The sequence below is a fragment of the Caretta caretta genome, chromosome 1, assembly GCF_965140235.1.
Source record: "Caretta caretta isolate rCarCar2 chromosome 1, rCarCar1.hap1, whole genome shotgun sequence".
NCBI classification, from domain to species: domain Eukaryota; kingdom Metazoa; phylum Chordata; order Testudines; family Cheloniidae; genus Caretta; species Caretta caretta.
Window position 1 is genome coordinate 124,627,333 of NC_134206.1, and position 14,003 is coordinate 124,641,335.

Sequence of the window (14,003 nt, forward strand, 5' to 3'; positions counted from 1 at the left end):
CATCTCTTCATACAATCAGTTTTTGAAATAATAAAACTAAACACATGATCAGGAACAGTTAGGAAATAGTAAGCAAATGCTATTCCTCTATACAGTTAGGTACAGCAATCCATACTTCAGTCATTTCCTTATGTGAATCCATGCTGTGAATCATCCCCCCATTTCATAAATCATGTTATTCATAAGTACATTGCAGGGCAGTCAAGCCCTCACTCCTCCCCAACTGCTGAACACTCTCCCACACCCCAAATCAGTGAGCCCCATCCCCACCCACCTCCCCCCAACCACATTCATAGAGGTACTGATTGCCTCAGAAACCTCTACCACCACTTTACCCATGGTCGACTTTCCAACACCAATCTGACTGGCAATGGACCTGAGCAGTCTGGGATACCCCGCTTACAGATGGGTATAGCAGCCCACTTCTAGGTCTGCATGGGTGCCCTCAGATGAGTGTCTTTATGCTGGAAGGTCAGGGCAAGCTGCTCACAAAGCTCCAGGAATGTGCCTTTCTTCATATGAAACTTGTGGACCCACTGCTGGTCATCCCAGGTCTGCATGATGATGTGATCCCCCAGTCTGTTCTTGTGGCCTTGCACCAGAAGTGCTGGTCTACACAGGGGGCCTCAGCGGCTATTCTGAGTGTACTGAGCAGCATCAGCCACTGTGAGTCTTCCATGTCTGGATACTCCTCCTCCTCTGCCATCTTCTGCTCCATCTTAAGCTCTGTGAGGTTCCTTTGATGGGTTAAAAAATGCCACCGAAATGTCCACCAGCGCCTCGGGGAAGCTGTGCCTGTTTTCTGACACAGGAGTGAAAGCGCAAGCAAAAGAACCCATTGAAAAAGGGTCTCCTGCGTGTTGCTTTGCAGGCTGTGCTAGGGAATCTGTGATATGATTGGTTTGACTTGGGTCTGCATGCTGCAGTGTGGATGCCAGAGCCCCGGGTTTGAGCAAGGGCTAGAAAATTTGTAACGTAGGGTTAAGAACCAGTGTGGATGCTCAAGCCCTGAGTTTTCTAACACAGGTCAGTTGACTCGAGTCCCACTAACTCTGGCCTTACATTACAGTGTAGACATACCCTAAGAGCCTGGTTTGGTTTTCGAAGACTAGATGTACCATATTATGAAGTGTTGCTGGGCAGTAAGATTTTTATAGGAAGGATATTTCTCTTTTATGATTTTCTCTAAATTACAGTGGTCACCTTTACAGGATAAATAAATGCCTAACACTTGGTGTACTCATTGCCACGGAATCTATATATGTTGCCCAGACAACTGGCAAGGCCCCAGTATCAGCTGCTGCAGGTAGTCCCTGCTTTCACAGAGCGAACTTGTAGCTAAAAATAATCTAGTGTCTCCCCTTCCAGCTGACAGTAGAATTTGATGTTTGCTGAATGGATGAATAGATTTTAAAAGAAAGAAGTAAAGCTGATTGAAATCCTGACAGAATCTGTGCTGCTTTGCTGAGTAATCTAAAGGTGCACAGCAGAATTGGACTGACTTCTTTTTTCCATTGGCAGGCTGCTTAGTTATCAGGGAACTGAAGAGGAAGTCCCACCTAAAAGAAGAGGGAAGTTTCGGGCTAATACCTGCTACATGAGAAAATTAATAACTTTTTTCTTGGAGAGTGAGGTAAGGAAAATGTAGATTGTGATAGACAGATGAGGGAGGAGCCCTTCCAAACCAGGGCAGCTGGCTGAGAATTGGTACTGAGGTGCTGCTGGAAGTTGGAGGGAGAAGTGAGGTGAGTGGGGAGGAGACTTCCTTTTGAAAGGTCTTTTTGGTTGCATGCTCAGAACTGTTGATCTTGGAACTCGATACTTTCTCAACTCTAGGATGAGCTTCAGTAAAGTAAAACTGTACATGTGCGTTCGGTTGTACTACGCCTCTTATTCTACAGTTGTATCAATGCAGAGAGGTAGTGTGGGACTGGCTTTCTGAAAAAACTAGGACTGCTCAGCCAGGGATAGCAACTAAAATGTAACTCATTTCAAGCTCCTGAATGGAGTGGGCATTTTAGGTGTTACCAACAGCAGTCAAATAGTGATATTCAGGACAGCTTTGGGGAGACTAGTCTTTTTAGGAAATCTTTTTTCTGTCCTTTAAGTAACTCTTTTTCTCTTATGCTGTTGCCCATGTATCAAACTGAAGAATTATTATTTAGTTTGGATCTAGTAAAAAAATACACACATTGAAAAAAATACGGTTTTACAATGAGAGAAAGGGGGGGAAAATATGTAATAAGCTGTATTCACATTTCAGTAAACATTTGATCCTCTAGGCTTATGTTTTTAATCTCTAGCTACATAAACACGTCACGTACCTTGTAGACAGCCTGTGGGATTGGACAGGCAGTTTGCTGAAGGACTGGGAGTGTATGACCACTCTCTTATTGGAAGCTGCTGAAGAAGAAGGTAGGTGAGCTAAAACCTTAGTGTTACCCAAATTGATCTTGTTTTATTTACTAGAAGAAACTTCCTTCACCTTGAACTATAGCGGGGTCACTTGAAGAGCCTCTTGGTTGCATAGAGCCACAAAACAGTTTTGACTCTGTGTCCTGCCATGGCTCAGTGCCCTCAAATATTGATGCAGTATTCCTACGAAAACCTTGTGAAACACTATCCAACACTTAAGCCCTGAATATTTATGCCTCTCAGTGACTCCTCCCTCCTATCTTCTTTCTCCCTCCTTCCTTGCTGCCTGCTGGGGGGCAGAGGGTGAAGAATGTTTCTTCTCTCTCTCGGCTACTTAGAGGCTGAAGAAGGGATTCCAAGGGTCGCAGTGTGTTTGTTCCGTACTATTTCCGCCTCAGTAGTCAGGTGTGAACCTTGTGAAGGTTCAGGCAGCTTTGGGAGCACTGTGGTGAATGGCTCTCTACTTGTTGGAAGAGAGAATCTCCAGTCTGATCCCTGGATTGCAGAAGAGGCACATATAGGGCCCTGTGAAGCTATATGTGGTTCTAGAGTCACATTGAGCTAAAAGTTCATGAGAAGATGAGCCTCAGGTCTGGTGGAAGAGAATGAAATTTCATTGGAGTTAGGTCTGAATTTGGCCTGTTCTTTTCTGGGGAAAGTCATTTCTGCGACACTGAACCCGTTGCTTTATTTGGCAAATGCAGTGGGATCCACTTATAATAAACATAGTAAAATGTATTTTATTCTAAAGTAAATTAAAAATTCCAAATAGTTTCTGTGAATCACAATGTATGTATTGTAGCTGTGGTTGTAGTGAATCACACAGAATAACTTCACTATAAGGTGAGAAGAAAAAAGACTTCGCTACATGAAGGTTCCTTTGTATTCAGAAATCTTAATTTACCTTTTACATTTCAAGGGCCATATTTGTTTTCATGGCTGAGTTAAGGAACCTAAATGCACCTATCTCATTGAAACAGAGTAGTGTGGAGCTGATGTTCACCACTGTAAAGGAAGAGGCTGAGTTGAATTTAATGCCATTTTCAGAAATCAGATATTTTAGAGGGTTTAGTTTTATGTAGAAAACGCCTTGAACACTGTTTATTGTGGCAGAATAAACTAGAGGTAGTTCTTTGCTGTGGGATCAAAGCATATAGGTCTAGATTTTTAAAGATATTTTTAGGTACCTAACTCCCAAAGGTGCCATAGAAGAAATAGAGCCATCCAACTTTTTTGCTTTTTTCACTGTGTGTAACAGAGAATAATTCAGTTCACAGTCAGGTTGGACTTAGCAAATTTTCAGCAGTTTTTTAGCAGTATCTCTCTCTCTCCCCCTCTCAAAGTTGTTTTGAGAAATGAGTAGACTTTCCTCATTAGCCATTCCTGCATCTTCACTTTTCTTTTGTGAGACACTGAAGAAACGATGATTTTCTTACAGCACTGAGTGATGCCCAGGAAAGTGCCCTCATTGAAATAATCTTAGCGACCGTTCGAGAAGCTGCTGAAGGTCACCCTCCTGTGGGCAGAGGAGCAGCCAAGAAGGTCAGTGGGTTTTATTCTAATATATTTATTTACGTTGCAATCAAATTTGTCCTCCCTACGTGCTCTGCCAAAAGCCCTTTCCTAGCCACAGGTACATCAGCAGAAAGAGAGCAGCATTGTTTTTACAAGACAAGCTCAATGCCTTCTGACCATCAGACAAAACATCTTATCGGTGGATATTGAATGAGATGAGCTTTAGAGGAAGCTCAGCACCGTGGAAGCATGTTAATGACACACACTGACCATTTTATCTATCAGTAGATGTCGTTATAAAGCACCCTGCATCCAAACAGCACTCTAGTTGTTCAACACTCGCTCAAGAATTTTATTAAAAAAAAGGGGGGGGGAGAAATCCCATGGGGGGAAAAAATCTTTGCCTCAGCCAGGTGGTTTATGTTAGTTAAAGGTATATTAATATGCAAAGTTAACCTTGGGATAGGTGTAAAATTCCAATCAACTCCAAGAGTATTTTATAATTGAAGCAGAATGCTTTTGTCTGTAGATCCTGTCAGCGAAAGAGAAGAAAATACAATTGGAAGATTGTACCAAAATTACTGAGCACTTTATTGTGGTGCTTCCTCAGCTCTTGGCAAAGGTAACTAGCAGCTGTTCCATGAGCGCATGTTAAATATTTCATTAAAATTCCTGCAGCACACTCATATCCTGTTTTCCTCTGCAGTATTCAGCAGATGCTGAAAAAGTGGCGAACCTCCTGCAAATTCCCCAGTATTATGATTTAGATGTTTACAGTACTGGACGTCTGGAGAAGGTGAATAGGAATTGGGGCAGTTGGGTGTGCGTGAAATATAACAAATTTATGAGACAATTTACAGGGAGTAGTGAGACCTTGTTACAGCCAGGAGACTGTTGGGACATGAAGAAATAATTATACCCTGTTGAAACCCTTCATATTTGAACTGAGGCCACCAGGGAAATGCTTTAACATTTGTCTGTATGGATTTAGCAAGGTTGGCCTAAGGCCCTGGTAGATAATGATTTATGGCTTCGTGCAGGAGGCCCAGCTTTGGGAATGAACTAATTCTTCTTGCTTCTTGACCTCTTGTTGGGTGGAAAGGAGGGGGAGTTACAGCATGTATCCAAGTTGGCATCTCCCAGCAGCTTACTGCAGAACGAGGTTGCATTCTCATTGGAGACTGTCTCCCTTATCAGCTGCTGAGGGAGGGTAGTAACTGTAAAGAGAAGAATGGGGATAGTATATCTGTATGTGGAAGAGGGGAATTCAGGAATGGAAGGATGAAATCCTTGAAATAGCAAAGCCCATACGTAAGTGGAGTGGATTGCTCAAATTAACCCCCTGTAAATATCCATAACAAGGCAAGGGAAAAATCACATCCATGTACTTCCACCACAAAAAATTAGCTGGGGGGGGGGCCATAAAGCAGTAGCAGTATGGCAGAAATGTTTGTATAACAAACAATACTGTCAGTGACCCACTCATGGGAATAAGCCTACCACAGAATGATGGGAGCTCTGAAACATGCTTCATCTTTGTTACTGCAACAGGCAGCCTTGTGTCCAGAGGGCCCTTTCTTTGTCCTTTTCCCCCTCAGTCTCTTCTACTATTATTATTTAGAGTCATGTGTATTGCTAGACTTGGGGCTGAAATAAATAATGAAGGTTTTAGGAAGATGTTAAGCTATACAAGTATACGTACAAAATGATGGGGTCTAAATTAGCCGTCACCACTCAAGAAAGAGATCTTGGAGTCATTGTGGATAGTTCTTTGAAAACATCTGCTCAGTGTGCAGCCAAAGTCAACAAAGCTAATGGAATGTTAGGGGAATGAAAGGGATAGAAAATAAGACAGAAAATACCATAATTACACTATATAGATCCAGGACACACTCATATCTTTAATACTGTATGCAGTTCTGGTCACCCCATCTCAAAAGAAACGTATTAGAATTGGAAAAAGTATAGAGAAAAGCAACAAAAATGATTAGGGGTATAGAACAGCTTCCATATGAGGAGAGATTAACAAGACTGGGACTGTCTATCTTAGAAAAGATATGACATGGGGGAGGTGGGATATAATAATGGTCTATAAAATCTTGACTGGTGTGGAGAAAATGAATATGGAGTGTTGTTTACACCTTCACATAACACAAGCATCGGGAGTTACTTCATGAAACTACTAGGCCGCAGGTTTAAAACAAACATAAGGAATGCTTCTTCGTACAATACAGTCACCCCGTGGAACTTGTGGCCAGGGGATGTTGTGAAGGCCAAATGTATAATTAGGTTAAAAAAAAAAGCCTTAGATAAGGTCAGGAAGGAATAGTCAATTGTTCGCTGTTAGCCAAGATGGTCAGGGACGCAACCCCATGCTCTGGGTGTCCCTAAACCTCTGATGGCCAGAAGCTGGACTGGATGACGGGATGGATTGCTGAATAATTGCTCTGTTCTTTTCATTCCCTCTGAAGCATCTGGCACTGGCCCCTGTTGGAAGACAGGACATTGGGCTAGATGGACCATTGGTCTGACTAAGGGCTTGTTGGACCCTTGCATTTTACAGTGCTCTAACTTGCTGGCTCAGGGGTGTGAAAAATCACCCCCTGAGCGCAGCAAATCTGAGTGCTTTAAAGCGCTAGTGTAGACAGGCTCCTAGCACTTGGAGTTAATCCCCTCGTGGAGGTGGATTACCAGAAGAGCTGGGAGACCTCTCTCCCAGCACTCGTGCGACCACACTCGCACTTCAAAGCGCTGCCGCGGGAGTGCAGCCATGCCCTCAGTATAACCATTCTTATGTGACAGGTCTGTTATGAGAACTCCAGCAACAAACAAAATCTTGTCCTGTAATCCCTGCCTGTCCTCCCCAAACGGGCATTTATTTTGTTTTCAGTTGTGTAAAGTAAAAAGGAATAAACATAAATAGGCATAACTTTGACTTGACTGTATCATCATGATAACTTGCAGCACTTGGATGCTTTGCTGAGAGTGGTGAAAGATATTGTAGCTGAACACTCTGACATGGATGTCCTCGAGGCTTGCTCCAGGACGTATTATGTCTTCTGCAATGAAGAACTGGCCATCCACAGGAGGGCGGATCTTGCCAGAACTCAGCTGATAGACGAGTTGGTGGACAAACTTAATGAGCTGCTGGCTGACTCTTGGCACGAGGTGCGTGTGACTGGAAGTAGAAATACATGAAACATTTCAGGATCAAAATGAAATAAATACAAGGGAGAGATGTTAAGACTGGTAATATACTGGTTTTTCTTTGCTTGGGGAGAGCAAAGCTTACAGAGGTAGTCTGAATACTCTGAAAGGGCTGTCTGTTTACATTTTAAAGGAGTGAAAATTGTATTCAGGCAGGAAGAAGGGGAAGAGAAGGGATGGTGTAGTTTATGGCACTAGGGAATGGGATTTCTGGGCATGCACTATCATGTGGATTCTTATGGCCAGAGCACCAATGGATATTCTAGCACTGAGCTGCAGAGGGCTAATGCTGCTATTTGAAAATGCCCGTCTAAGCACAAATGATCTGTTAGATATAGAGTATTTTAGAGGAGGTATAATTCTACATTTGTACATATTGGCAGTAATCAAAAAGCTCTTTATAACTTTGCTGCTGTTTGAAGAGGTTTTTTTTAAAGATAATTCTGTAGGTACTATTAGGTCACATTAAAGTAGCTTTTGTGACTTGAAAGTAGCTTTTGCTTTTTGGAAGGAGGACTGCTGAATCTCTCTCCAAGTTTTTCAGTAGTTCTCAAAAGCAGAAACAGCCGGTGGAGATATGAATAGCTTGCTGGCTGATTTCAACAACAGGAGCCTGTAGCTGATGAACTGTGCCATCGCTAACAGGTGTCATGCCATAGTATGGGAGTTCAGACAAGTGGATTTTTATTGGGTGCTGGGATACTGTAAATGTGTCAGGCCAAAAAAATCACATTGGATTTATTTTGGTAGTTTAAATAGACATCTATTCCAACGCGTGAGTATTTTTTTAATTAGAAATAAGCTTAGAAGAGGTCAACTGGGATTCTTGAACACTTGTGTAGTGTGGACCACAGCTAAATAAAGAGGTTGTCTCATGGAACCCTTCTCTTGTAATTCTTGATTGGAAGGAGTACCTCCTTTGCCATTTGCCATTCTGTTGTATCCTTGTGGAAACTACAGCAATTGCTTATATGGGAAAGTAATATTAGGAAAGTATTTAATGTATTTTTAGCTGTCTTTGTGACTTGGCAGCTGAAAACAAGGAGAGCCAGCACCATGTGAGCAGCTAGCTCTCTGCAGACCACTAGCAGGTGCTTGATGGGTCAACAGTGACCACACACCACAATGTGAGAACGTCTGCAGTAGACTGCTTTGTAGTTTTAATTACCAAGACACTAGTGGCAGCTGTGGGGTGTTCAGTTATGAGGATGTTATAATGCGAGAGTAGCAGCATGGCATTTCCCAGACATATAACTTTGTCCCAGCCCGTGTACATTATTCTTTATCTTAGAGAGGGGTCTAGGGAACATAGTGGAAGGGCAAATGATTCCTGAAACTGAGACGAAGTCTAATTCAAGCCCGTGGTTAGTAGAGGAGCTAGCAGCTGGCCCACAACACCTCTGTTCATTCTGTTCTCTTTCCTAACTCATGTGATTTAGGGAGAAGGTCTTTGCACAGATGAAGAAGGAATTTGCCGAATATATACCACTTTGAGAAGAATAACAGCTTTTCATAAGTGAGATGTTTGTTTACATGATTACTGCCTTCCTCTCCTATACTGTTAGCACACTGTAACCTCACCGAGCTGCTATAAAAGCAGGAATTGCTGTTGGTTGGCTGGCTAATCAAGCTTACATAAAAGAATCAAAATAGTCACGAAGTGTGATGTTTGTGCATAGAATGGTCAGGTGGAATTCCTTTTATCACAAGTACTTTTTCCTGTCAGTTTCTAGACTCTCCTAAATGTTGGCAGGCTCTCTGAGCAGAGAATTCTTTTTGAATTTACTAGCAAGGCTTGAGTGGCAGTGATTAAGTCAATCAGAGGTCTGTAAGTGGGCTGCTTATGGGATTGGGATGTCACTGTCTGCCTGTAGGCCCTTTCCTTTGGGCTTTTTCTGTATCCTCCCTCTTAGCTGGATACCATTTGAGCCACCTTAGTGTCGAGACTGGCATTCAGCGTGGAGGGTAAGAGCACTATGTTTGATAGCAGGCACAATATGTTAACTCTAATTTGTCTGGTCTCCAACTCTAAAAGAGCAAGTCTCTGAAGCCCTGCTCTCATGTAGTGCAGAGTGCTCTTGCTTGCTCACTAGTGGCCCAATTCTGCACCCCTTACTCACCTTGAGTAGGGTCTTACCAATGACTTTATTGAGACTCCTCACCAAGTGAGTGTGGCAGAATTGGGCCATGGGTTAGGAGTAGCTTTCCCTTCATCTTGCATTGCTGAGATTCCCTGTTGCTCCAAATACTATTTCAGGCATGAAGCCTGAGATCTCTTTTGGGAAGTACAGTAGAACCTCAGACTTACGAACACCTTGGGAATGGAGGTTGTTCATAACTCTGAAATGTTCGTAACTCTGAACAAAACGTTATGGTGGTTCTTTCACAAGTTTACAACTGAACATTGATTTAATACAGCTTTGAAACTTTGCTATGCAGAAGAAGAAAGCTGCTTTCCCTTTATTTTTTTAGTAGTTTATGTTTAACACAGAACTGTACTGTATTTGCGTTTTGGTTTTTGTCTCTGCTGCTGCCCGATTGTGTACTTCCAGTTCCAAATGAGGTGTGTGGTTGACTGGTCAGTTCGTAACTCTGAGCTTCTACTGGATGAGTGTTTGGAGAGAGCATTCCTGGTTTGTGTAGGAAAAGTGTAGAAATTCAGTTTCCTTCTGCATATTCCCATTCCTTTGGCTCACACAAGTTGCATTTTTTGTAGCAGGAACAAGACTCAGTGATAACTACTGAAACAATAGGCCAAAGGCTATAATTAATATTAGGCCATACTAAACTGTATTTCCCTTTTCCTATCTATACTGGAAGATTTCAGGCATCTCTTCCTGGCAGGTTTCATTGTAGAGGAAACAAATCATGACCAGCTTTAACATTTGTCGTCAAACTGTAGGAAGATCCTTGTGCTTTACCTGCCAACATAGAGTCGGTATAGATGGAGGTAGTTTATTTCCAATTAATCCTGTGGATCATAGAGCACAAACGGATCCAGCACATGCAAAACTGGTTTAAATTTTGTGTGCAGTGTCTGTCAGTTAGTTTTCACTGAAAGTCCTTGTTATCCATTAGGTGCTGGCAAAAAGAGGATACATTTTACTTTTTATACTTGTGGTGAGATTTTTCTTACTTCCCTTAATAAATTTAGGTATCACTGTGAAGGTAATCAGCTCTCTTCACCAAATAAAAGCATAATCTCTTTGGTAGCTGTGATTATTTAGGAACAGGTTGCATGTAGGGAGAAATGGGATTGTTAAAAACAGTAGCTTTTATCTCAGGGGCGGGCAAACTTTTTGGCCCAAGGGCCACATCGGGTTTCCGAAATTGCATGGAGGACCAATTCCTGCCCAGACAGCCAGGCGAGGCCTGGCCCCTACCCCCTACCCAACCCCCCCTGCTTCTCGCCCCCTGACAGCCCCCCTGGGACCCCTGCCCCGTCCACCCTTCCCTGTCCCCTGACCGCCCCCAGACCCTCTGCCCCTGACTTCCCCCTGCCGCCCCATCCAACCCCTCCTCTCATTCCTGACTGTCCCCTGGGACTCCTGCCCCATCCAACCACTCCTTCTCTGTGACCAACCCCGGAATCCCTGCCCCTGACTGCCCCCTGCCACCCCATCCAACCCCCCCTCCTTCCTGACTGCCCCCATTCAACCCCCCTGTTCCCTGCCCTCTAACTGTCCCAACCCCTATCACAGCCCTGCCCCCCGACCACGACCCCAAACTCCCCTACCCCCTATCCAATCCCTGCTCCGCTCCCTGCCCCCTTACCGGGCTGCCTGAAGCACCAGTGGCTGGCAGTGCTACAGCTGCGCCGCCCAGAGCACCAGGACAGGCAGCCGCGCCGCCCAGCTGGAGCCAGCCACGCCACCGTGCAGCACAGAGCACCGGGTCGGGCTGTGGCTCTGCAGCTGTGCTGCTCGGCAAGAGCTCGCAGCCCCACTGCCCAGAGCATTGCACCGGAGGCGTGGCGAGCTGAAGCTGTGCGGGAGGGAGAACAGCAGTGAAGGGGCCGGGGGCTAGCCTCCTGGGCCAGGAGCTCAGGGGCCGGGCAGGACGGTCCCGCAAGCCAGATATGGTCCGCGGGCCATAGTTTGCCCACCTCTGTTTTATCTCTTCTCTTTATGATTATTTTAGTGTGGTATTTCATTTCCTTTTTGACTGGCAGTGCTCACAATCTCACCAAATGGAATCTCTATGGGAAGACTTCAAAGCTGCTGGTTTTTGAGATGGAGTATGGGAGTTTACCTGTTCAGGTAAATTGATGGTACTGAGCACTAATAAAGCATTTAGCCTATCAAAGTACTTTACAAACATTAACTGAACTTCACACTAGAGCCCTGCATGGGACTATTTTTTAATCCTGTTCCTGTCCCACCCCACAATACCCACTTTTGCCGACTCCCACATTTTTATCCTGCTCCCTCCATCAAAAGCCTTAGATCCCACAAATCCTGCAAGAGAGAGAGACTCCTCCATGCTACTAAAATAAACCCCCAACAGCAACACAAAAGAAAATGGTCGGTTAATATATTGTGTATATATAAACAGAATTCAGACACAATTTTTACCACTAAAAGTATAAAACAAATCTTGCTTAAACCATGTAAAAACAATACTTTAACTCCTGTTATAATAGACACCAAATCTCTTTCTATCCCTCGCTTAAATTTAAGTATTGAAACCTTTCCTTAAAAAAAAAAAAAAGAAAGAAAAACTTGCTTTACATTGCTGAAATTCCATATATAACAAACTGACAAGAGATTTAGTGCTTTCCCACAAATTACTGCAGTCTGTTTTTTTCCCCACCCAATCCCACCCACAACAAAATACATTTTACCCGCTCCTGCTTTTATGGCAGCAGATCCTGTGGGACCCACGGGATCCCAGTCCCGCTTCAGGGCTCTACCTTACACAGTATCCTGTGAGGGAGATGGATGTTATTATTCCCATTCCACAGCTTGGGAAACTAAGACACAGAGAGCCATCGTCATCTCTGGTATAACCCTGTTGAAGACCGTGGAATTAGGACATGGATTAATTTAATGCAAAGATTGTCCAATGCTGTGCTGGGGGTGTTATTGTCCGAATCTGGATTAGTTGTTTGCTTAGAATCAGAGACAGGGCTTCTCTTTCTCAATTGTGCAATGTCGCTCTAAACAAAGTACAGATAATTCAGGGATTTGCTTGTCACTCGCAGATTAAATTTCGTCAGAATTGAAAATATTTCAGACCCATTACTTGTAAAATGAACTATAGTGAAGCCAATTTGCTTATTAACTATTGTTAAGGTTGCGAGTTTGTCAGGGAGGTCATGGATTCCGTGACTTTCCAGGATCTCTGTGACTTCTGCAGCGGCTGGTGCGGCTGGTCCAGGGGCCGCCTGAGCAGCTGGGGCAGCCCCTTGGCCAGCCACACCGGCCGCTGCTGGGGCAGTCCTGGCCTACCGCGCCCTCCACCCCAGCAGCAACAGGAGTTTGGGTGTGAGAGGGGGCTCAGGGCTGGGGATTGGGGCATGGGAGAGGGTGAGGGCTCTGGGCGGTGCTTACCTCGGGGGGCTCCCCAGAAGCAGCAACGTCCCTCCTTGGCGGAAGCACGGCCAGGGGGCTCTGCGTGCTGCCGCTGCCTGCAGGCACCGCCCCTGAAGCTACCATTGGCTGCAGTTCCCAGTCAATGGGAGCTGCGGAGCCAGTGCTCAGGGCGGAGGCAGCGTGCAGAGCTGCCTGGCCATGTCTCCGCCTAGGAGCAGAGGGAGGGGGATGTTTCTGCTTCCGGGGAGGCGCGGAGCCAAGGAGGGAGTCTGCCAGCCCTGCCAACCTGTCCCCCGTCCCAGCACCAGTGGGGGTCCTGAGCTGCGCCCCCCAGTACCCGCGGGGGTCTTGGGCTACCCCCCCCAGCACTCGTGGGGGATCCTGGGCCACCCCCTGGGCTCCCACCCTCCCCCCAAGATTTAGTCAGGGTATATAATACAAGTCATGGACAGGTCACAGGCCATGAATTTTTGTCTACTGCCTGTGACCTCTCCATGACTTTTACTAAAAATACCCGTGACTAAAATGTAGCCTTAACTATTGTCTAAACTACAAACCTCAAGTTGTCTGTTCAGCTTTAACGCTAATTCTGATAGTCTCCACTGGCCATGATTACCTAGTGCAAGTTTAGCAAAGCACTTAAGCATGTGCTTAGTCTGCATTGAAGTCCATGAGCCTTAATGCTTTACTGAATCAGGAACTTAATCCAGAGACAAAGGTTCTGAGGAAGTCATGCTTAGTTGCATGTAAACCTACTGAATCTGCTTTTGGGATCTAAATGTCTCATGCTGCAGAAATACTTGTACAAGCAGCATACAGAATATGAGATGGTTTCAGAGTAACAGCCGTGTTAGTCTGTATTCGCAAAAAGAAAAGGAGTACTTGTGGGTATGAGATGTTGATTCTTTGCTTTCACTACAAAGCCTTTCACATTATTAAAAGATATGTACTTTTATTTGCAGATGATCCTACCAGCTCTACAGTGCACATACTTTGCTCTCTTATGGCAGCTAGCTTCAGCTGTGGAGAGGTCATCTTCCAAGGTTGGCCAGTGCAAATAATTCTGAAACCAAGTGGTGCACTTGAAAGGTTCACATTCACTTGCTGTCCTTTGATGGCTGGAAGAGACACGCTTTCCCAAAATGATGCTGTGAACATTTTGTTGGAGAAACCAAATTAGGATTAGGCATTTCTCTCTCCTGTGTTTTAATATTGGAAAAGTGGAGACATTCTAAAATCTCTGTAAGGGCATAATTAAATTAAACAAGTGCTTATCTGTGTTCAGTGCAAAGTTTTGTGCTTCTGAATCCTGGCATATGGTGGAAACAAGGA

At 44.5% G+C, this 14,003-nt stretch overlaps 1 protein-coding gene across 15 annotated transcripts in view; it reads left to right on the forward strand.

Annotated features, from left to right (window-relative positions):
• LOC125640550 (cohesin subunit SA-2) overlaps positions 1-14,003 on the forward strand; it is a 93,482-nt gene that overhangs the window by 61,292 nt on the left and 18,187 nt on the right. For all 15 annotated transcript variants that reach the window (XM_048859223.2, XM_075130965.1, XM_075130973.1 and 12 more), the window contains 9 exons: positions 1,522-1,633; positions 2,304-2,415; positions 3,854-3,957; positions 4,460-4,552; positions 4,637-4,726; positions 6,895-7,098; positions 8,577-8,653; positions 11,309-11,396; positions 13,634-13,714. In XM_048859223.2, coding sequence (XP_048715180.2) covers positions 1,522-1,633; positions 2,304-2,415; positions 3,854-3,957; positions 4,460-4,552; positions 4,637-4,726; positions 6,895-7,098; positions 8,577-8,653; positions 11,309-11,396; positions 13,634-13,714 — 961 coding nt within the window. The remainder of the gene's footprint in view (positions 1-1,521; positions 1,634-2,303; positions 2,416-3,853; positions 3,958-4,459; positions 4,553-4,636; positions 4,727-6,894; positions 7,099-8,576; positions 8,654-11,308; positions 11,397-13,633; positions 13,715-14,003) is intronic.